This window comes from Ammospiza nelsoni, chromosome 6 (assembly GCF_027579445.1).
Source record: "Ammospiza nelsoni isolate bAmmNel1 chromosome 6, bAmmNel1.pri, whole genome shotgun sequence".
NCBI lineage: Eukaryota > Metazoa > Chordata > Aves > Passeriformes > Passerellidae > Ammospiza > Ammospiza nelsoni.
Window position 1 is genome coordinate 28,563,087 of NC_080638.1, and position 25,278 is coordinate 28,588,364.

General features: G+C 38.4%; 1 protein-coding gene across 1 annotated transcript in view; it reads right to left on the minus strand.

The window, feature by feature from the left end:
* ZNF106 (zinc finger protein 106) overlaps positions 1–24,487 on the minus strand; it is a 40,195-nt gene extending 15,708 nt beyond the window's left edge. The window contains exons 1-11 of the mRNA XM_059473955.1: positions 24,429–24,487; positions 22,695–22,742; positions 16,493–16,578; positions 15,130–15,191; positions 10,825–11,022; positions 6,602–8,680; positions 5,136–5,754; positions 4,188–4,257; positions 2,435–2,589; positions 2,274–2,334; positions 1,597–1,938 (exon numbers count right to left, since the gene is read on the minus strand). Coding sequence (XP_059329938.1) covers positions 1,597–1,938; positions 2,274–2,334; positions 2,435–2,589; positions 4,188–4,257; positions 5,136–5,754; positions 6,602–8,680; positions 10,825–11,022; positions 15,130–15,191; positions 16,493–16,546 — 3,640 coding nt within the window. The 5' untranslated portion in view covers positions 16,547–16,578; positions 22,695–22,742; positions 24,429–24,487. The remainder of the gene's footprint in view (positions 1–1,596; positions 1,939–2,273; positions 2,335–2,434; positions 2,590–4,187; positions 4,258–5,135; positions 5,755–6,601; positions 8,681–10,824; positions 11,023–15,129; positions 15,192–16,492; positions 16,579–22,694; positions 22,743–24,428) is intronic.
* Between the last annotated feature and the right edge of the window lie 791 nt (positions 24,488–25,278).

Sequence of the window (25,278 nt, forward strand, 5' to 3'; positions counted from 1 at the left end):
AAATGAACATAAAAAGAAGATTCTTGCTTTTAATACACCAAAATTAAATTTGTAGGAAATGGAAAAATAATGTGATTGAGAGTTTCTGAAGTAATTAGTCAAGTAACAAACGTATACACTGAAGGTTCATCTTCATAAGAAAAAAATAAAAAACCTCTTTCAACTTCTCTGTTGTGAAGTTTCAAGATTCTGCAAGCAAGACACTTCATGCCACTGCAGCTAGTGATCACTAAATCTTTCCTTAGAGTTGGAAAACTGAGAATAAAATTAGCACTGATACAAAAACATCATTGATTTTTAAGCATAACAGTATGGCACATGCCAATAAAAACAGGAAAGCAAAGGTAGTGGCTTCCTAAAAGTTGAGTCTTAACAATGAAAACAAACAAAAAAGCTGATTCTTCCCCTTCCCCAAGTTTACTTTAGTGAATACCTCCAGAGCTTCACATCCCTTGTCAAATCCTCCAAAGAGAGATGAAGCAAAACTCAAAATACTGCATTAATGTATTTCAACAGAATGTAATACTGGAAATGCAATAGTGACTAAAAAAACCCACCACTTATATAAAATTCTACAGCTGAAGCAAACTAAAAATAGTAAAAAAAAACAATTTTTTTTTTATTAAAGAGGTGTAAACTTCAATTCAGCCAACATTCATCTTGTGCTTGAGGGAAAAAAAAATGCTTAGAAAGGTGGAACATGAGGGGAAAAAAATTGTATTGGCTATCTTGAACTAGGATCAATCTTATGAATGTTTTTCTCAAATTACCTAGGTTCAAGGTCTGAGTAAGTGACATTAGAGTCACCCTGCTTCACTTCACAGACTCTTAAGAAAGTATGGGATGAGCTTTTAATCTTCAGTTTTTACCTTCAGTCACAGTAGCAAATTGCAGAGTAAACTACCAATAGTATCAAAGCCTTTGACCACAGTGCACAAGTTTGATGGGGTTTTAACTGTCTAAATAAAGAGCTGGCTATTTCAGCTGTAGTCATTAACATCTCACTTTGCTGAGGCAAGAGCTCTCCCATTAGCAGTTCAATTAATTCAGCAGTTTCTCCTCCAGATAAAAGTAAACCCCTATCTTCGTTGCTCCCATGCCCCTCACATGAATGAATAGTGCCTAACGGCCAATTAGTAGAAGATGGACTGTTACTTCCAATATTACAAATTATACATTTTGTGCTTATCTAGCAGAACCCAAGAAGAACACAAAATAATCTCAATGTAGCTGTTCATAACTTTTTACAAAATGTTTTCAGGCACATTTTTTTCCTTTGTAGGCAGACTTTCTGCTACCAGTGCTCATTAAATGATACAGAGTAGAAGACAAAAATTACAGAGGAGGTTCTCAGGTTTGTTGGGTTGTGTCCGTTTTAGATTTTGTTAGTTAACTAAATTATTATAAGAGGATGTAACCTTCAAATTCATGCTTCTTCTATTTTCAAAGCAGAACTAGAAAGTCCTACACAAGTTAATGAGAGTTCACCCCTGCCTGACAGACTGCAGGTTGAGGCACGATTTAAATTCTTTTGGGGAAAAAAATAATTTCCTTATTTTCTTCAAGCTAATTATCTCAAAGCAAAACTACAATTACCATCATTCTGTTGCACCTCTTCTGTTTGTGGAGAACATGGAGAGCTCTGGAGTACAGAATTCACATTTAGTTCTGTGCCTTTTGGAGACACAGGTTCTCGTTTAACTTGCACTGAGGAGTCAGGAGTATTGGAAGGTGTACTGCCAGAAGACTGGAATGGTGATGGCACGGTTATGGGAACAGCAGCTCCTCGAGGGGGTACAGAGGAAGACAAAGTGTCCAAAACAGGCAGGAGAGAGCTTGAAGGAATTGAGTCAGCTGCCATCTGAGATTTGCTGTTTCGTCTCTCAGTTAGGGCACTGCAGGAAAGTTGCTCTGAGAGTTCAGGAGGTTCATATGTTTCTAATGGCAAAAGAAGTGATACATTAAAGAAACAAACAAACAAATAAATAACAGAACAAAAATATTTCTATTTTACAATAAAATTTAGTGGTGCCAGGAGCTCATTTCTTGTAGACACAGAGTCAAGGAAAAGAAAAATTTGAAAAAAAAAGACACTAGAGGGAACTAACAAAACTGACAGTTCACACTTGACGATAAAGGCCTCATTTTGAAAGTCTACAATTTTTCGTAGCTTCAATGAGCAGATTCAAGTTAAACACAGTTTTAAAAAGATTCTGAGTTCAAAGAATATAAGAGTAAGCATTGCACTGTTGTAGCTCTATGGTATCCTGTACCTTGTAGCCCCTGCAAGATCTGGATTCTCTGACTTCTCAGTGTACTCATTTCCATGGTTATCTGCAAAACAGTTGTGGCTTATATCAGTCCCACTGATTTAACAGGCAGTTCTTCATGCTGCTAAGCTCAAGCTCAGAGAGTTTCCAAAGCCCACTGTTACCTGTTGCTTTAACACAAGGAACCGTTGAACCTCAACATAGGCAGCCCTCAGGGCAGCCCTTGCCTGCAAGAGGCTGCTGTCCACATTCTGCAGAGACCTGCTTAACTCTTCTTCCCTCAGAGAAATAGCCAACAACTGGTCTACCTGAGAACGTTCTGAAAAAGAAATAAAATGTGGAGTCTAATAGCACTGAACCATACATTAAGATACCTTACTTGTGATATCACAACAAATAGCACCGCCTCAGAATGCAAAAATCTCATAAATTAGGTCAAGCATTCAAGCATGGATAATTATACAAACTAAAAAGGAGTATTTATGGACAGGACTAGCCACATCCACGTGGATAAACTGCAAAGTCAAGTATTCTTCTTTAAGGAATCTCAACCTTGACTCTAGTAATTAATTCCATCACAGCTTTGCCAGCACTGATTTAGTTAAATAAATGAAGTAATTATCTTCCACAAAGACCTTTTCTTGAAGAACATGTGTGCAAGACGTCCAAATACACACCTGCCACTAATGTAATCAAAAAGGAAAAGGCAAATTTAAGCTAAACAAGATTTAAATTATTCCGTGAATGCAAAAGCCAAGGAAAAGCTGTTTAGGAGAAAAGGAACCCAATGATTGAAAAAGAGTTGACTACTCAAGATGATTTTGGGCCATGAGACTGGTGTTTGCCATCTCTTGAGAAAGAGTTTCTGACCACTGTACTCAGTAAAAGATCCCCCTTTACTCCCAGAGACTTCTGGCATTACAGAGATTGTCCAAACAAACTTCCATCTGGGCACTGCTTAACTGCGCTCAGGTTATAGTTTCCTTCAGCAAATTTACTACAATAACAATCACATTAAAACAAAGCAATGGGAAAGAAATTTTACAAAGTAGAATGCATTATTAGTCTCTATAACAGACACTGGTCATTGGAGAAAGAGGCTGATTAAACCCCCACCTTTTCAAGTAGTCAAATATTCATTGCCACAGAAGAGTCATATTATTGCCCTATATTATAAACAACTGTTAATATAAATAAATAATGGGGGAAAAAAAAGTGATACAAAAGCCATCTTCAGAGCTCAAAGCTCCAGGCAACGGTTTAGTTATCAAAGAAAATATTCTGCCTAAAACACGATGGTTGGATGATTCATTTTGAGACATGGTGATGAGGATGTTTTAGGCATGTTTGAGAAATATCTGTCTAATGCCAGAATAAGAGTTTTCTTTGGTCAGGAGCATGAAGGAGAGAGGCATTTCACACTCATTTCCACTAAGGACATTAAAAAAGTAAAAAGCATTGTCAGAGATATCAAAAACAGAACAGAGACCAAATTAAACAGAGTACAATTTTTCTGGTGAGACCACCCAGAAATAGAAAGGGAAAGCTGCATGGCAAATTTGAAGGAAATTAAGTGTTGACCTCTCCCTTAAGAACTTCCATCCAAAGAGGCAACAAACCTCACCACCCTGTAGAGGGGGAAAGCAAAAGTCCCATCTGTAGAATCAGGAATATGAACTGCAGGCAGAAAGGCTGCACATACCCTTCTCTTAGAAATAACTTATGACAAATTAAGATATAGGTGTTCAGAGAAGAATGTGTTGCACATTAGTAGTTCGTAGTCCACACTACAAACTTCAGTAAAAGCCCAAGAAGCAGCCTAGTAACATTAAGGAACTACTACCTCAGCCAAGTCAAAATACTATTGGATCTTTATAGCCTCTACACCACATGCACACATGTATGATATTCACCCACCTTTTTTACCTTTGATTTTTCTTCTTTTATTCTTTCTTTCTAGACTAGGGATTTCAGGAGAAGATCCCTCCTGCAAGTAAAATCATCTATTAAAAAGTAACAAGAATAATTTTGCCCAAATCAAGAAGTTGAGCATCCTTCATCTTTTCAATCATTATTGTAGGCACAGAGAAGAATCCATCATTTGCTTGCACATCCTTGCATAACTCATCATTTGCTCAGCTCTCAAAAGAGGGAGGACAACAGAGTGCCATGTTTTCATCTCAGCTGAGAAGAAATATTAAATATGACAACAGCCTGCTTCCTGCTCAGATGTTTAAGATTGCACTTGAATTACAGTTTCTGCTCTACAGTTTTAGTTGAAGGTGTAGAGGATGAAACAGTGAGGAATTAGAATTATTGCTTTCTGCAAAACCATTCTGTGAAACTGATCAACAAGATTTTTTTGAACCTTTGGATAAGCCTAAAACCAGACTCTGAAACAAATTCAGATTTAAGAATATAATTTTAGGTGCGTAATTTTTTCAAAATGTTTTTATTTCCTTGCTTTACCATAAAACCAGAAACATCTAAGGGAAACAAATTTCTGCTACAGGCTACCTTCCAATTAAATTGTGCTGTGAAGCACCAAGATTCTTGCTAAAACCCTAGTACTTCCACAGAAATTTTTAACAGCTCTTGTTTATCAACAGAGTATGCCAGGTATCAAATCAAAAAAAGAGCATTTGTCATTCCTACTAGTTACAAAAAACTATCAAAAGTCCTACACTATGAAAGCAGAAATTTAAAGAAAATCAAGTCAAACAAAAAATGAACTTGATATTATCAATGTACAAGACTATCAGATGGGGAAAGTCCTGCCAGCATAGATCATTCCAAAGCTGAATAACCACTGACAGAGAAAGAACCTTTTCAGCAGATCAAAGCTGGACAGAAATGCACACTTACTCCAGTTGCTCTTCGCTTCTTTCCAATTCCTTGGCTGTCATTCTGTTCAGTTCCAGATGTGCAGCTACTGTCTGTAGCTGCATCTATGTTATTAGACATTGCAAAAAGTGAAGCACTATTTGAAGTTGGACAATTTTCTTCCGAGACCTCTAATTCATTTTGTTTTTCAAGAAGAGATGTTCTCTTCTCTGAGCTCTCCTGGTCTTGTTCTGTGTGGCCTGGGATCTCAGAGGTGGCCTGTAGGCTGTAACTTCTGCTGGCCTCAGTTCTTTCAGACATAAAGGGTGACAAAGCAAGGGATGGTGTCCCCTCTTTCTGATCAGCCTCAATGTCAGTGCTTGCCTCATATCCAGATGTTATATGATGTGGGTGGCTGGCTGCAATTACTTGCCTTTGCCCACTTTCTTTAATTTTGGCTTGTTCACTGAAAAAGCTATAAGCAGAAGGATTTCTGTCTGCTATGACACTGCTTTCAGAAAAGCTACGTTTTCTGGCTGAGCCAGACACTAAGGAAATCCCTTCCCACTGGAATCCTTCTAGAGCAGTTGGATCAGATTCTTCACTGAGTTCTAGACCTTCTTGCTCATTTTGAACAAGAGGCACCATTTCTATGCCAAACCTTTAACAAGATAAAAAGAAAAATAAACAAACCAGTTATAAGCCTGCTGCACATAGAGAAAAGCCTCCTCCTTCCCCAAATGTAGATTACTGCTTTAAGCAGTAAGTTTAATCCCATTACAGTGGTATTCTGTGCTCATCTGACAATGAAACATCTCCTGTGTATCACATAACCAGACTTAGTGGCTAAGAACTGGCAGCATGATTTTCAAGTCAGAAATCATGTTATTATAAATTATTCCCAAGCAAGGTTGGAATAATCAAATGTGACATTTGTTCAAGACATTTCAAATTATTCAGGTTTAAAGCAAGTTTCAAAAATGCAGTATTATAGAATTGCTTCCTTAAATGCAAAGGCAAACTGTGCACCAGAATAAAAGATTAACAAATGAAGAGTGAGCATTTACACTGCTTGCAGCACTACAAGCATTTCTTGTAGTCCTAAAAAAATGAGGAAATAGGGAACTGTCATAGCATTGTTCCCATCCTGATTGCATTTTTACATTCTTCCATTACTAGAACTGCAAAAGAAAAGACAGAAACTACATTGTTACCATCCACATTCAGATATTAAAGCAACCATTATGAATGGATCAGAATATTTTCTGAGCAGATTACTTTTACTTATCTATGGACAGAAATTCATTCATAGCATCAATCAATAAAAACTCTGTATTATTTGCAAAAAAATTGCATTTTCAAAAAACTCTGCCAAAGATCGTGGCATAGCAAGCTTCATTATAAGCTCTTACTTTAGGGATTCTGGAATTCATTTCACATATGGGAAAAAATAACCCTCCTCCCTCAGCATGCCCTGAGAGACATGGTTAGATCTGAAAGGTACCAACCTTGGTAAACCTTTGCCAAGTTCCTGTTTCTTCTTGGTTACCTGCTGGATGACCTGATCCCAGTTAACATTTCGCCGGGAAGCACTAAGAATCTGCCTGAGGGTAGGTTTAAGCCCCGACTCCTTCTCTGTCTCACTTCTCCGAAGGCAATTCACATTCCGAATGCGACGTGCATTATTGAGATTGGGCTCTGGGAGATGTGTCCCGACTTTGCTCTTCAGACTGATATGCCGTGTCAGATCTCTTTGCAGAGAAGCAGGCAGGCCAAGTTTGCTTAAATCTGGAAGAAGGAGGCCTCCTGACTGGCTTCCTCCTTTTTGAAGCTCATTATCTGAAGGATTTTCAAAACTTTCAATTTCAAATTGATCACGTGACTTGACACACTCTTCATTCCCTTCCTTGTCCTGTGAGCTTTTCAAATCCACATGCAAATGGTCCTGACTGCTTGACGAAGAAACTTTGGGTTCTATACGAAATGTAAAATTTTTTAGCTCAGCAGAAGCAATACTTGAAGCAGATGGCTTTTTATCATCTTCCCTTTCAGAGGTGGTAGTTTTAGCTTCAGGGGTGTCACAGGGTAAAGAAGAATCCAACTTTTCAACTTTTGCTTCTGACTTCTCACTTCCCATTAAATCATCACCACTTACATCTAATGAATCTAGTCTGAACTCCTTCTCTGGCAATGCCTTCCCAGTTTCTTCCCTATTCTGGTCACTTGTATCTTTGCAAGAGCTTAAGGGAGCATTTTGCAAGGAATGGTTGCACTGGATACCTTTGGGATTTTGTTCTGCTTCACTTAAGTTATTAATACGCTCTCTGAGATTACCAGCAAGCACATCTTTGTTGTCTTGTAAGTTACCAACACAAGCAGCATGCAGTTTTGATGAATAAGAGGAGAAACTGTTTGTTTCCAAGTTCACCGCATTCAAATGATTCTGCTCTTCACCACTAGCTGAGGATAACAGAAGCCTGACATTTTTTAAGAGACTGTTCGTGTCTTGCTTTATCAAGGATAATTTCATATCTGTGATATTGAGAAGGGGGGATTTTAGTGATGGCATCCTACTACTTCTGCCATCATCTCTGTCAGGCTTTTCGCCACTGGAAGGGTCTTCCATAACCTTGCAAGAATCAAGGTGATCAGAGGTTCCATTAGAAGGGGAAGATGCTTCATCGTTTTTAAGTTTTGAAAGTTTAACATTGGCTTCACAAGTTTCTCCTTTCATTGATGAATCACTAAGAGGTGTAAGTACAGAACCCATTTTCTCTGAAGGTTTTGAAACATTATCTTCAGAGCGTGGTTGCTGCTCTGCAGTTTTCTGGGATGGGTAGGGACTCCAGCGATATGTTTTATCTCTGGAAGGACTGACACTTTTTCCACTGGCTCTTGAAGTTTTGCTTTCTGGTTGTTTCAATGTACTAAATTCTAACACTCCCTCAGCAGCAAGCTCATCACTAGTAAAATCCAGACGGTCACCCCTATTTCTTCGATTTCTATGTGGCAGAACATTGCCTTTCTCTGGCCACTGCCATGCAGACCTTTCTTGATTGTATATATTTGGCTCTGATGAATACGAATCTCCTGAGCTTCCAAAATTCCAGCCATTTGCACCATGAGGACTTGGCTTCCAGTTTCCTCCATAACTCTTGGAATTCCAGCTAGAAAAATGACCCGTTTCTTCTGAGTGCCAAGTAGAATTTCTTTCCCTGGCACCATGATGCCAATTTGACGCTCCTCCTCTCCGCCCACTCAGATGCCAAGCGTTTCCAGAATTCCCATAATTATGTCGATTCAAAGGGTTTCCTGAAACATTCTGGTGCCACGCAGAGCGCCCCTTTGCACTACCTGAATGTCTGTTTATATTAAGATTCCTCTGAGAGTGTGAAAATTTGCCTTGTCTAGGACTAACATAATCATCCTTTTCCCATTTCCAGTCCCTTTGTGATGCATTATGATGATGCCACGACAACTGATCATAAGCTTCTCTTTCTTTGTAAGCAGCTCTTTCTTCTCGCCTTCTCTGTGATCTCCTATCATCACATTCTAATTCTTGGCTTGCACAACTTGGTTCAGTTGGCCTACAAAAGAATTGAGAAAAACCTAAATTCTGATGCTATTATACTAAAATCCAACAGTCCACAAGCTTCATGAATTTTATTTGCACTGAGAAGAAAATTTTTAAAAAATTCTTTATTGTAGAAAGAAACAGATACTTTTTAGCAGCTTTGCTTTTCAAGCTTCACTAATGTTTGACTTTCAAACATTGTACCTTTACTTACACGTGATAATTTCAAAATTTCTCTCACATGAACAAAAGATTTGGCATAGGGACAGGTTAATAGACTGATTCTCAAATACTTTTCTCTAACTTGAAAGACAATATTCCTTTATATTTACTATTGGACTAATAAGAAACTAATAAAGTTTCTTAATGTTATAGAATCTTTGTAATTTGATCTATCTTAGTAGACAGAAAACTCAATAGTGAGATTATTTTTTCTGAAGACTATTCTGCTGGTGGAACTAGAGTGAACTGATAGAAAACAGAGGAAAGTTAGGCTGAAAACTCCATTATTATCCTTACTGGAGGGAACAAATGACATGACAGCTCCATTTATAAAGGTTAAGTTAAAACACAGATGTAAAATATCCACAGAAGATGCACCTCAGATACGAAAGTAATTTGTCTTCTTTTAATCAAGAGACTGGAACAGTCCACAGCATGCAATCCTGAGTCTGTATGAGCCTCCCAACAGCACTATCGACTGCACTTTGGATAGCAGTTGTGCTTGGCAACTTATCACAGACACGTGGCAAACTATCACATGTACATTTAAAGATAAATGCTCCCTTAACAGCTACAGCTATTCCCAGGGTCAGCAATCTATCCCACCAAATGAGGAGTTTTCATTAAAAGTTTTTTCCAGGAACTGATCACAGAAATACATCCATTCTAAATCCCTGGACAAGAAAGACAGTAAATTTTCACACTACTACTCAAAAACAATTGATTTGAGTAAACCGAACATTCATATTGTATCACCCTTTACGTTTTTGATACATTCCAGTTCTGCTAAAAGATTCGCTAATAGCTACTCTCTAATGGAAAACAGTCTACTGTGCAAAATAATCTGAGCTCTAAAATGAGAATTCAAAACAACAATATCTAAGTGATACAGCAATTTCTAAGAGCTGATTGTGATCAACTAGATCGTGATCTAATGGAAATAATTTTGCTGAATTAGTAACTTAAACCTTCTGGTTTTCTGCCTCTCCAAACCAGCACCCAGCAGACAGAGATTTTCTACAGTTTTAGTTGCCTCAGAACAACACTGCACTGATAGTATTACTCCTTTTCCATAAAACAAAAAGGAAAAGTAACAATTTTGCTACCTACATTAACCAGTATGAAAACATTACCATTGTGCAGTGCAGAGACACACTAGTACAACAGAGTGATGCCAAAACCTACCTAACAGTCGTCACATATTTTAACATCTGGAAACACTAATTTAAATTTCTAGCCACAGAACACAAGAGCTTCTTTTAAAAATTATATGCCCCTTTAGTACCATCACCATGCCATAAATCTATTCAAATAATATACTCCCAACTGGAACATCACACAAGCAATGCACATGTGCAGATTTTCACGTAAAATAAAAGGCAATATTTGTTACCTTCTGCAGCCCTCTATTTCATAGTGAGCCACTGGAACTATGTTTAGCTAATGGTAAGCAGCAAGATACAACAGGTAAGAAATTTCATTCAAGGACTAGGGGATTTCACTTGACATTTACAGAATAATCCAATTGGTTTTATAAAAAAAACATGTTCAGCAGCAGTTTCTTAAAGGCCAGGTTCCTACAGACAACCTCCACCATAAACAGTATTAGCACTACTGTCCATTTATTAAGCCTTCAGTTAAAAAGGTATCAAATATTAAAATAAAAACATTAGGGTTCTCAAAACTCAAGAGTGTTTTTACCCATAATAGAGAATGATTGTATTTCCACACTAGTAGTAGAGGAACAGGACAAAAACATTCAGCAAAGTCACATTTACATGTTGAAACTATGATATCCACACAGGTCTCTTGGATTGCTCTCACAAGTATGCTGGCTACAGGAAATTTACATTTTGTGAGCACCTAAGTCTCAGGAGTGCATGCTAATTGTGTTAAAAGCAATTCTATGATCTAAGCGGAGAAAGGAAAACTCACCGGTTCCGTTCCTTCTTTTGCTTGATTAGTTGAGTGAGTTCTTTGTCAAGGTCGTCCTCTTCTGCCACTTCTTTCTCTTCCTCTTTTCTGTCATGGGCATTAACGTTGTCTTTGTGCAGCTGACTGGAGATGTGCTTGGCATATGCTGACAAACCCACCAGCGTCACCCTGCACACCCGGCATTCATGGCTGCTATCCCTAGGAAGAGAGGCAGAGGGTGGGCTTTCAACTCTGCCAACTGGCATGGCAGGTAGTTCTGGTCTTACTTTGTTTCCTCTGAATGTGCCTGAGTTCAAGGCAACTGGGCTTTGCTCAGTATACTTATTTGAATTCTCTGGCTTTTTCTTTCAAGGTTTTGTTTTTTGATGGTGATTTTTGATCACAAGATTTTTTTCCAACAATCAAGAGGTAAAAGACTTGGTAATAAAGCTACATTAAGTGGGAGGAGGAATTCTTCTTGAATTGTTGTACTCAAAATCTATTCAGAGGAAACATAGTGAGCGAGGAGGCAGAATGAAAGGCTTCCAGAGCTAGCCGGAGCTCTGAAACCCATCCATGCTGCCAACTGCACTGGGGAAGCCTGGTGACAGCTTCTACATTTAATCCTTGCCTTGAGCCTTCCCCCAGTGAAATTTAGAAAAGGGAGGAGGCAGTACATGGATACAGCCAATCCTGATACAACATAACCTAAACTGGGACAGCTGAGACTGCTGCCTGGAATCCAAAGACTCCACAGCACAGTGAGTGATGGGAGGGTGTCTTCAGTTTCCTGTACTTTATTTGGTTCAAGTGTGCATGAGGTCTGCTTTCTACTTTAGAGGACTTGTCTCAAAAAACATAGAAATAATTTCAGCCGGAGAAAGTTGACAGCTGTATCAGACAAATGGCTTTACTCATATTACTGGATTAAGACTGCAAAACTTGAACTTTTTTTTTTTTCTTTTTAAGAAATTCAGATTTTTAAAACCACAACATTTGTTCTTCCGACAATGCCTTCCAATAATTCAGAGTTAAAGAAGTACATTATTAACTTCCTAAAAAGGAAAATATGTTCACCAGATTAAAAATAAAACCACACAGATAAAAATTATTTAAAGCATAGTCCAGTGCAAATAACACAGCAGGACCAAGACAGGATTCACTGACTGCCTCCACAGTGCTTCTTTCATTTCTGCCAGTTAATTCATAAAAGCAGATATGTATGTCCCCATGGAGCACCTGACACAAAGGTCTTAGAACAGAAGCATCATAATACAACACACAGTTCATTACTAGTGTCAAGAAAATGGGATCCATAAAAGAAAAAGACAAACACGAATCCTCATTTTTAGTGAACGGTTAAAAAAAAAGAGAAAAATCAAAAGATGTGCATTCACTCAAGGTATTAAGGCAATGTCCTCATCAGAGTGGTTAATCAAGTGTCAGCAGCTATGTTTTATTTATCCTGGATATCCGTGGTTTTCCCTACTAACATACTTCAGATATTTTATCACTGTAGTCATTCAGACACACCTAGAGACAGCTTTATTTTAAACAGCCTAAGTATTGAAAATGAGAATTTTTTTTTGTTTAATTATTCTGTATGTTGCAGCCTAATTAATTTCAGATTAAACATTAAGATAAATTTCATTTATTATGTCAGTAGCTTCCAAATTTACCCTGTGTTTTCGAGAACTAAGTGTACTTAATTTCATAAATTTCACATTGGCTAATAAATATTCAAAGCCCATATCCTATATATTTTGCACTTCAGGCTATCTTAATGCAATAAAGATAACTAAACCAGTGGATTTTACTAATGTCGTTGGGAAAATCCTGTTCACACAAATAAATGGCACAGCTGTGCATAGCTAATAAGACTTATTTTTAACTTAGGTCATCACACAAGGCAAGCTGCAAATAGAAAGTTGGCTTCTCACTGTAAAAGATGTTCTTTTTACATAACGTTCCACTTCACCCATACGGACTCTCAATGAGAAGCACACTCCAGTGGTTCTAATGTGGTAGTAATAAGGTTTTAAAGAACAATCCACATCCTTCATAAGACCCATGTTTCAATTATTGCATAAAACTTTTACCATCCTCATTTATAGACTGATTAACTAAATGCAAAGTTTTATTTATTTTGAACAAAGCCAGTGAGTTAACAGCTGGACTGAGGACAAAGAACTTGTTTCTATCACTTCTAACTTGCAAGTTACTAATTACAAAGCTGTGGTTCTTGTACCAACTGACAGGCTGAAAAGGCAAGACTTCTTTGACCTGCTGTTAATCTATATGAGCCTAAAGAAAAACACAACACTTTTTTTTCTTTATGAACAACTGCTTTAATTGAAGATAAACCGGCTAGGAGTTCCGATAGCTACCCTTAGGGGAATTTATATTTCCTTCAGTTCTATACTTTTCTTACACCCATTAAAGCTATCCAGAACTAGCACATTCTGTGGCACACACTGATCATGTCTACACATTCCCCTGCCATACAGGAATACCACACAATCTTAGCTGTTAAACAAGGCGGCCAAAAGAAGTTTGAGGTAAACACAACAAAAGTACTCTCAGTATGAAAGCACTCAAGAGCTTTATTTACTGCGTGTATACTTCAGACTGTAGTCTCAATGTCCCATGTAACAAGAGCACCATTTCACTTTCAACTAAAAACAAGCAAAACCCAAATATGCTACAGCTTTGTACTTGGCATCCAATTCTCCTTATACATCACACGGAATAAGACTTCAAGGAAAGGAGAAGAGTCTTAAGACATTCCAGAAAATTATTCTAGCCCTTGAGAAAACTAAGCTAACTTTAAATGGAAAAAAAAAAGGATGAATCAATGTGTGCATTTCCTTTACCTCTTGCATACAGAAAGTCTGAAAAGTGACTTCTAGTCAGATACTAAGTTTCAAGGTAGTAAGATGTTGATACTCCACATACTTTAATGGTACTATCATCTGTTACACAATTCAGCCACACTCATGAGGCTGCTGCTTGTGCTTCACATTTTCTTCTTGAAGTACATGGCTGTAAAAGACTCCTAAAAACCTTCTAATTAAATTAAAATGGAAGAAGGGGCACAAGATAGAGAACAAGGCTGCTGTTGCACAGTGAAAAATTAAGTTCATTATTTTGAGAACAAGCATCTTCCGTGCATTCTTCTAAAAGAGTAATGAAGACAGATAGTTACATTAGTAATAAAAAGTGTAATGATGATGAAAGAAATTTAACTTAATGTCAGTCCTATGAAGTGGAAAACCAAAAATTGTCCAATCATTTGCAAGCCACTGCAGACACAATATATAACTTCTAGAAATTAGTGTTTCAGAGCCATAACTAAACTAAAAAAAAACCAAAAAAAAAGTAGAAGGCCCAAAATAAGATGTCAAAATAAGTGAAATTTCAGAATCACTGTCAGAAGACAACAGTCCAGAACAGAAGTGCTCAGCAAGTTAGCTGACCAGAAGCCAAAAGCCAGTTTCTAGGGCAGAGAGCATTCTGGTTTTTTTCCTTGGGTATGAGACAGATGTCTACACAAAATGAATCCCCCACACCTCAAAGAGTGGAAAGACGGTTACTTTTAGTTCTTTAAGAGGTGTTGAAAACAGATTTATATTTTTTTACAGTTTTTGCTGCAAGATAATTAAAAATTAATTTGTACATTAAATATTCAAGTGTTTGACAGTATGTGATCTCTGTGGCTACCTCAAAATCCATACACCTGAAATCACTTTAAAGTGTAGTCTGGTTGGAACCTAACTCCCTATTATTAGGATCACGTTTGAATACCCTTAACTCCCCCCTTCTACTTTCCAAATGTTTCAAATAAAACAAGGAAACCTTAAAGGAAACAACAGCCAGCATGGTTAGATCTCCTAATCAAGCGATTGTGCTTTAAAAGATCAACAATTGTTTTTACATTATTGAAAACTTACAAAAACCCCCAAAAAACTTTAAAATAAAAACACCACTGTTCATAATTCTAATTTCTGATTATTCTGTAAAAGGCAGAAATCTAGTGCTTGAAAAATACCCCCCACAAACATGAAACTGCCAAGAATGAAGTAACTTTATTTCACTGCAGTCAAAGCAATGCAGGTGAGCTTTCTTCCACATCATTGTTTGCCTCCTGGGTTTCTGACATCATGAAAATATGTTCATTGCCAGCTGTGTATAACAAGGCACGCTACTAATGTGAAGCGTAAAAATAAATTGTGCAATTCAGCTTGTATGGGAAATAGGTCAGGAGTCCTTCCAAAAAGTGACATACAAAATGGCACAGGGAGGAATGATGGAAGATTGGTCTCATACCTTCCCTTCAGGTTTTCCAGTTCTCTGTGGTGAAGCATGCTTCTCTTGTGTTCTTCCATCTCCTTCAACATGTAGAAAAAAAAAATTGGTCAAAACAAAACAAAATGCTGTATCATATCTGAAAAGCTCATTTTTGTGAATTCTCCTGCCTTGCACAAGGGTGTACTCTACTTCTGCAGGGCTGTAGTAGTTGCCATTCCTGTTTCTGTGACTATGAAAGCACAAGTAGGCACACCTGCAGGAAGTTATGTTACCTTTCCCAAGAAGAACACACGAGTCATTAAAATTCAACACAATGGAAGAAGAATTTCAGAAGAAAATCAAATAACAGTCTATGTAGCAAAGTTTATTAGACTGATTTTTGACAAAACACTGTTGAGAATCATGTTAATTAAAAGTCTCATTAATACCATTCTTCAGAATCACAGTACTTAAAACAGTTTCCCTGTGCAATCTGAGCAGTTTCTCTGCAATTCTATTGTAAGACAGCTGTAAATTCACTATCATATACTATCTTACTTGGCTAGACACTTCAGAAACTGAGATGTCCATGTCAGTTTGTTGTTTACAGCAACCCTGATCTATGAACTACAGTACTGTTATAATTATTTACTTTTGAAAGGGAGCTGCCAGAAGAGAAAAAACATTCATCACTCAGCAAAAGGAAGCAGTCCAGATGATTTAACTTTCCTTTGGTGTTTGAGCCAAAGTGTTCAGAAATCTTCAAAGACCAGATACTAATCACAATCCTCTCTAGCCCTTGAAATCCTATCTGCAAAGGGAAGGGAACATCTTCCACCTTGAAGAGTTGTGTGAATTAAAACATATGGCACATCTCCACATGCCAGGTAGCTAAAAAGTACATGAAGGTCCATTAAGAAACTCCCAGATTGAATGCAGATTTTGCATAAATACACAGCACACAGAAGATGGACACCAACCTGACACACTAATGAAAACACATGCTGTGTTATGTGGAAAACACAATTCCATTTGGTTCTTCCATATGGAAGCACAGACCTTCCAAAAGGAATCTATAAAATCGTGTATTACAGTATTCTTCCCATATCACAATTTAAGTCAAATATGTGAGTGCTTTTCACTTTAGTACCTTTATAAAATAATATAAAAAACCTCAAAGACCTCACTATTTTTAACATTCAGAATCAGGCATACTGCACAGCTCACTTCAAGAAAGATACTCCAAAGCACACAGAAATATATTCTTTGATTTGAGATAGACTTAGGGCAATATATTCCTGGTAAAGGGAAATTGCACTTGGCACAATTTTAAAATTAAAGCCTTTCTCATTCACATTTCATATTAATATCTACTGATGCATGTCAAGCAATAATTATTTACCTTTTTTGAGTTGTACACAATGTGACATAATGCACATTTTCGTTGCTGAACCATGCTTATTACTCTGGAAATATCTTATCCCATACCTGCAAATAAAAAAAAATTTTAAAATAACCAACATTCAGGATTACTTGTTTCATTAATCTATCTTACTAAATAAAGTAAGCAAAGTTACTGTTCATGAAAACTATTGTGCTGAGCTTAAGAGAATACATGCCTCTCATGAATAGTCAATACTCTTAAAAAAAAAACATAAGGTAGTTTGAACAGTCATCTAAAACATCTATCATAAAAAGTAGCTTTACCTTTCTTTCATTTTGGTCCTGGTCATCCAAGACATGGTACTCATTCAACAGTCAGAGATCTGTACAAATCCTCTTAGCTACTCAAATCAGATTAACAAAACACTTTTCAACTAGGATGATGACAGGGAGATAAGGAATTAGGAAAACCAAGCAGGGCAAACTCAGATCTTTATTTTAGTGCACAGGGCCACTCAAGGAACATATTTAAGGCCCTAGGAAAATGAAACAGAGGCCATTTATGATATCAAAGACCACTAGTCTTCAAGTTTTATTGATCCATTTACTCACCATAAAATAAAACCTGAAGTAATTTAAATTCAGTATTTGTCTCATTAGCCTTTGCAAGAAATGCACATATCCATATACTTAAATACTCAATTTAGACAGCATTTTAACACTAATCTACTGAAGACTTGCATATATGCAAAAAAAGCAGCAGCAGGTCATAAGATGTCATATGTATTTTACCATAATGTTTAACTCATAAGGAGTGCACTGAAATGAGAGTCTAGGTTATAATGCAAAAACAGATATGTCTGTTTAAATAACAGGGTACAATCTTTGCACTTTTCTTTCTCTTAAAATACACTAAAATGCACAATGATTGAGCATTACTGTAATTTTTTATTGATTTGGCAGAGGCAGTTCCTCGCCCTAAATTTAAAACAAATGTATTTTTTCAATACTCAGCATTTTTATATCTGCACAGAAAAATACAAATCCTTTCAAGTTTTGCTATCTTACATTAGGCAACTTCAGAGCTAACTTGGCTAATAGCATCAAAATTAACCTGCAAGAACCTTCTCCAAGAACTCTACTTCACAACTGACCCTATAAAGTTAATTCTAGTTATTCAACATCAACCTTACCAGCGGCATCAAAATCTCTAAATCTGGTACTGACTAGGAGCTGTGAACAAAGGGCAGGAACAGGATTTTTACCAAATCCAGATTACCTAGAGTTAAAGCAGCTCTGATATTCAGTGGTTCTGTCCAACTGAAAACAAAAATGAGCAAGCAAAAGCACGATCCCTTAAAGTCCAAAACGTAGTTCTTTGACAAGTAACTCTTTCCCTACAGATTTCCACATCCATTTACACACAAGGTACCAGCATCTGTCGGGGTTAAAGGGGAGGAAACTGAGAGCTGCAGTAGCACTTCCACCATTAGACAAGAGAGAAACAGTTTTGCAACTAAAAAAATCCACATCATCATACTAAAACAAACACATTTAAAACACAACAGGAGATTCAGTCATCTTGTGTTCCCTAACCACCATTCTTGATCTCCCTGAGATACCTGATAGTGTTTAAATATGCATTTTCTAGCTTGATCACATGGGCACCTAATATATTTGAACCATTAGTAGCAGCTGTTTATTTTGACACATAAGCCCCAACAGAGGTTTAAGATTATCCAAAACTTTGCACCAGCCTGCATATAAATTCATATGGTATCAGCAATGTCCATGCAAAAGTACCTGCCTTCATGGAAGGTCAGGATTCAGAAACACTATCTTTCACAACAAATTATTTTGAAAGCATTTATAAAGATCATAACTTGTTTTAAAACCTATTTCAACTGAGACAGCAGTTAAGGAAAGTTTAAGCTAATACAAGTAGAGACAGAAAATGAGATATGCAGACTCCTGATTCTCTAGTGAGTTATTAGGTGAGTGCAGTAGCACATCATCAATCTACTGTTTATACACAGATCTGTGCAGCTACAACAGATCTAAAGGAATTATTAATGATCATACACAAGTGACAAATGTTTAGATGCCTATCCAACATAGTACAGCTGGTTTAATGCAATTAATATGGAAGTACTCATGGAAAGCGAGGCTGCTAATCCTTGCACCAATTTCAGACACTTCCTTTTGCATTAAAATATTCTGTACACCCCCAACATTCTTTGTTGGCACTACTTTGTAGTTCAGCGGACTAATACCCTACATGTGCTCAAGATCACCCAAGTATTTACAGAATTCGTTCTGCACTGGGCTTAAAGCAGCACAGGACTTAAATCAGGAGAAGCAGGCCAGTTAGCACGGAACATTAAAAAGCTTTCACCAGCAGAGCTAACATTACACCTGTTTTGGCTAATTAAAACATATAGTAACTATACACGATTACAGGAAGAGTTTTCGGCAAACTGCCCAATCAGCTGGGCATTACTTATGACAGAGTACTAAAAATACTGATAGAATTCAAATACTATTGGATGTCACTACGAAAAGGGAAACTTTCTCAGTGGCATGGACTCAGAAATAAAGAGACTCAGTAGATGTTACAGGGACTGGGAGAACACAGACACACATTCTATTTCCAGATCACCTCTTGACTTACTGTCTTACATAGATATAAACCACTTCCCATCATCCTTAGCTTTCTCCCAAATGCTGCTAAACCCATAAACACTGGGGTTCATTTTAATTAAGTACTTCAATTTTACTGTAAAAGAACTGCTATGAAGTATTTTGAGTAACATAATAAATCAAAGGCATTTCCTCAGTCACTATGTAAAATCAGCAAGAATCAGACAGCTTTTGAGCCATGTAGACACTGCATTTCATCTCATCATATACTGGTCTGTTCAATCTCAAAACTTCCATTCTTCATGAAGAAACTTCAGAAACAGAGCCCTCTCTAGATAAATGCAGGCACATTTGAATTCTTGAAAAAAAATCCACATACTTTAAACTTCAACAACCTTCAAGCTTTTATCAGCTTTAACACCTTGTGCTTTTGAAATCCTCAGCTTGCTGTATAACATAGAAAATTACTTTTTGTGGGACTTGAGCAGGAAGATGAGCTACTCTGAAAAATGAGCGAACTGCAAGCAAAGATAAGGTTTTGCCAAAAAAAACCCACCATCATATAAAAAGAACGTTACATGTTACAGAAGAAGACGTTAAGAGCAGAATGCAAAGCCTTTGAAACAAAGGAGAAATTACAACAACTTTCTATTTTGAGGGCATGTAACTGTTCAATGGGTCATTTATTATTTGTTTGTTTTGCTTTACAACTCGGTGATGTAAACACAACTTGCCAATAGTCTGCACCTGTATAGAGCTTAGAAATACCACAGAGCTTTAATTAAATTAAGAAAGCCTGCTACTGAGACTTTAGAGAGCCCTTCTCACAAATAAAAATAGTCTACAAAGAAAATTAGGCATTAGACTACTTCCTGGTACAACACCCATTTGTCCACAGTTATTCAACCTTACCGGATAACATACATTAAAAATGTACATCAAGATTAAATCTGCTACAGATTAGTGGCTGAACACTCTGACTATATAAAGCCACAAGTGCCATGGAGTGGGGTGTGCAGCCCGGCATTCCAGCTGCCTAGAAATCCTCAGGAGGCTTCAAGAGATCAGCAGCGCTGGCCTGCCTAAAGGCCTGCCTAAGTGCTGCATGTCCCTACAGAGAGCAATGGAAACTCAACACTTGAGAAGAACAGGAGGCTACAAATTCACTGTGCAGAATGTTCTGCAGCAACATGCTCAGCACATGCTCAGCTCCTTGCAGAGATGTCATTCCTAGTGCCTCAGTGACTTCTGTCCTGCAGCAACCAGCTGCACACACACCAGCTGAACTGTAGAATAGTAATAATAATACTGAGCCCTGTGCTCCAATTTCATCACCTCCAGCAGAATTTACATGGAATAAAGCACTATCGTTCACAGACTGTCTTCTCTTCCAAGATTCATTGCCCCTCAAGCATCTGAATTTACCACACATCCCCGCTAGACAATAACTTCTATTAATTACCTTAACTCTCCTTCTGGGCACACATGTGAGGCACAAACTTTCCTTCTGAGATGTTGATCTGTGCATCCTAACACAGGCAACAAACAAAAACTTAAGGACTTACTAAAGTTAAGTCATGACTAACAGCATGATTCTCCCCCAGCACACTGTCAGCTGCTAACTACTTTGTAGTTGGTTTCTTATTTTTACAGGGCAAAGGAGAAAACTATATTACACTCCAGAAGTTCAAATGCTTATAACAGAAGTAAAGCTTTTAAGGTAAATTTCTCCCTGCTTTCCAGATTTAATTTTATCCATGTGACAATCTAAGGGGTAGTGTGGACCCCTGAGCACTGAAGCAGCACCACTAGATAGCAAATGGTATAATTGGGCAGACAAGTGCTTAACTGTTTTGACATTAAGCCAGGAAAGAAAAGTTATTTCACAGATCAAAGTTCTTTAAGCTCCTGTTTAAAGCAATAAAATTTACTTCACTATCTGGCCTAGAAAACATCTAGCAGAAACAGAGTGCTATCTCATAAGTATGACTGGGATTTTTACAACATACAGGGAAAGTCTGCTGGAGATAACGACACCACAGAGAAATATCTTAAACAGACCGGCACAGAACACCTGGCAGGAACACAGAGTTTTCACTGACTTCTGTTTTTATTTCATGTAAGTCTAAGAACAGGGCACAGACCAGAAGACCATATACACTTTAACCCGCAACCAAATTGCATCTTTCCAACTCCTATACATAAGCAATGGTAATAATCTCTTAATAGACAAAGTAAGTTTTCCTTGCTGTAAATCAAGGTGATCATTTCTCTCTAGTGAAACTAAATGCCTTATTTCTTTCTTATTCATGAGAGCTTTTCACACACCTGAAGATTCAGGAATATATTCTTTCCAAACTGGAATGAAGAACTGTTCAGCATTATTACTGTATGCTGTCACTTAGAACACCTAAAATCCACATACCTGGAAATTCCACAAGCTGGAAAGCTTCTGTTTTCTCCCATACTCCCTACTTGGTTTAAGGTATATGCAAGTTTTGTTTTCTTCAGATGTTTTCCTCAAACATCACATTTCCTGGGCTTATTAAAATAGCCATTTCCCTTTCCAAGCTGCCCAAAGCACTCTAAAAGGATTGTTCAAAACCGGATGCAGTACTTTGGCTAACACCCCTATTAGCACCCTTAGGAGAAGGGAGTTGTCTGTGTATCCCTACTACTGTTACAGCCTCAAACACAATTGATAATGACCTAGACAAAGTCTTACTAAAATGCAACATAGCGATCCACAAGATGTGGGCAAAACAACTCAATTAAATTTTAGGTTTAAATATCTAAAAATTTAAATATTACTGTGACTCTCAAAAGAATTCACATCAGCTTATTCTGGTGACCTTGAGTCACTTTATAAAGGGTCTTCACTTTACAGACCCTTATAAGAATGATAGAAATATCCAACACTTAATTTTACACTTATTTCTGTAACATTAAGTTGTATCTTTTTTTCCCCCTTCCTAGGCTATTTAATCTCATTGTATCCTTCCCAGGTATTCATATGCCATCTCTTTCACTGATAAGTTAAGGACAAGGACTCAAAAGCCACACCAAAACAGATTACTCTATACATCCTATCTATTGCAGTTCCACAGAAACAGGTATCTGACCTTGTCAAAATAACTCAGACTCCCTAAGAAAGATCTGTATAGACACAAGAGAACAAACAGGGAGAGCATTCAGCAAGTAATTGGGCTTCTTCTATTTATAGTGTCATTACAGAGTATGAAGAATCACTGGAGGGTGATTTGAAGCATTCAAACCAAGATACTCAAGTCACTATTCAATATAAAGAGCTTTCATACCAAGAAAAAAATCAAGTTAAGGATCGCAAACATTAAGATAGTAGTAATTAATGACCAGGTAATAGAAATACAGAGCTCTGCCTAAATTGTCATATCTCTGTAGTTTGTCCCAGGGCTGAACACAAGCCGCTCTACCACAATAGGATCCAAATGTAAAATAGTCTAGGACTTGATGAAAGAAACTCAAAACCCTTACATTACAAATATAAAACACAGTTTTATAAAAACAAAACAAGCTATTTGTAAGATATAGTATCCACTTACTTTGCTATCAGGTTGAGTCAGATAACACCTCAAATCTTATGACACCATCTGGTGGCAGAGTTCACAAAAGATGATTACCAGATGTTAAAAGGAGTTTTAACAATTTAAATTTTATTCTGAAAAATTTTAAACTTTATTCTGGATATCTTACAATTTTTTTCTTTACAAGATAAGGTAAAAAGAATATGGATAGAAAAATACTTTCATTTTACCTAGATACTTCAAGTTGTATCTCTGTACACAATTTAGGTACGCATGTAGAGGATAGTGACTGCTGTTGCCCTGTACTGGATTCACAATCCTGCAGGAATTAAGGTCTTTAGTTCAAATATGTGACATTTTTGAACCTAGGGAATAGAAGCTACATGAAGTTTGGTCACAGTGACCAAACAGACTTAGGTAAAATGCAGACATACTTTGGGTAAAATCAACTGAAAATGCCAGAGTGTAGCACCTCTTTAGCTAACTTTGCATACAAAAATCAGTCATTAGTGGAACACACAAAGTAGTGCAAGTGCAGCTGCCTTTTACTGCCAGTTCAGCTGAAGTCAAGCAAGGACTTAAAAAAAAAAAAAAAAACAACATAATTCAGTTGCTTTTAATAGGAGAGACTTCAGGATAGAAATCTATTTTCCAATGTAAAAAGTTACAGAGATACATTTCGTTGGTCCTTAGAGCCTGCAGTTGTAATCCCAAACACTGCAGTACTAATGGGAATAAGCTTCTAAACTTCTGCAAAGCTGTTAATCAAATTTTTGGAAGGCTTAATTGTTTGGGGTTTTTTTTTAGACTAGGATCTGTCAGTTCAGCAAAACAGCCAATTTGCTAAATACAGTAATTGAGGTTTAACTGAAAGAAGTAGCAAATACCTGAAGAACAGCAATAAGCAACAGAGATATACGACATGCAAGCTTGGAAACTCATGTTGAAAACAAAGTCCACAAATTCTCAATTATCTTCTCTCTCAGGACACACCACCTCAAAACCTATCTGTTCTTTAAAGCTGCACTTCCTCAGGTGCAGAAGGGAAGGTGAAAAGGTTTATACTTGCATGAGAAGACTGTTACCAAACCTCCATCAACAAAGTATACTGAAGCAGGAACTTTAATGCTTCATCAGTGCTACTTGTATCCAATGTTTCATAAACTTTTACGAATTGACATTCACATGCACCCCCGAGCAGTTCTTAAGATAAGTTTGGATTTCAACTACCCTGCGTGCAATGATGAATGATTGCTTTCAAATACCTCATATTTCATCATACTATTATGACTTGTTTCACGCTGTCAGTCCCACTCCTTTTAAGTTAGCAGATATTTATCACTAAACTCATGCATGCTTTCACTACAACACATTTTTAGATATTGACTTATGAGGAAGGCAACTAAGCAACTCTGCACTCAGTTACACTTCATCCCCGGAAACACTCCTGGCAAGCACGAAGAGGCAGCAGGGCAGCTGTACACCTGGGACAGAGAGTCCTCCACCCTAAGCTGTCCTCCAGCAGGGCATCAAAGTGCAGGGATCCCTACAGCAATCGGGGATGCTCACAAGACAAAGCAAAGCGCATGCCCGCCCCAAGGCGAGGAGCCCGCAGCCGCAGCCCCCCTCGGCCGGGCTCGCCCTGCTGCCCTCCACAGGCCGCCCACTCCGCCAGAGCCGGAGCAGCCCCCATCGCCCCCGGCCGCCACCGCTCTCCCAAAGCCCTCTGCTCCGTAGAGCCCCGGTACTCACGGATCGCACCCCTGCCCAGGCCAGCGGCCCGGCAGCCCATTCCCCTGTGGGACCGAGGAGGCCCGGCCAGCACCGCCCCGGGTCCGGCCGCCCGCACGGCGCCCGCACCGGGCCCACCCCGCAAGAGCGCGCGCGGTTTGGCGGGGGCACAGCGCAGCCCACCAATGGGCCGGCGGGAGGGCGGCCGCGCTGCACGCTGGACGGCACGCCTGCGTGCCTGCGGGGGCTGCTGGGAAATGCAGTCCTGGCGGCGGCGGGACGATCGTGGACAGCCGACCGGCGAACGAACTTCATGGCGAGGGCACCAGCACCGGCCAGCTGGGGGCATTTACCAACAGATAATGATAATGGACGTTATTGTAGTTAAATGTAAACACAGCGCTTTAAACACGCATAGTGCTACGTGTTACCCTTCTACAAATCAGAAGCTCCAGACGGCGGGTACCTCAGCAGCGAGATGCCGTGGACATCACGCCTGCCAGGGTGGCCGTGACTGGGAAATTGCTCCAGGGGCGATTTTTAAGGCAGGAGGAGAAGGGCGCGGGTTGTGCAGTGTGCAATAAGCCTTACTGACCGGGACCTTTCACGAGGACAAAGTCCACAGGGACTTGGAGCATCCCGAGATGCTGAGAGGCGGGGGAAACCAAGACCCAGCTCTGAGATCGCAGCAGCAGTTCCACTGGACGAGGGGCTTTAGATGTAGGACCTGATGCTGTGAAAGCTACCGGCTGTGCTTTCAGTGCTTACAGCCCGACAGCAGCCTCAGGGAAGAACTTATCCACACCCGAGAAGGAATATACCTCAGGAAAGGCTGCGCGGTCCAGCTGCAAAGGATAAGGTCAGTAATAGC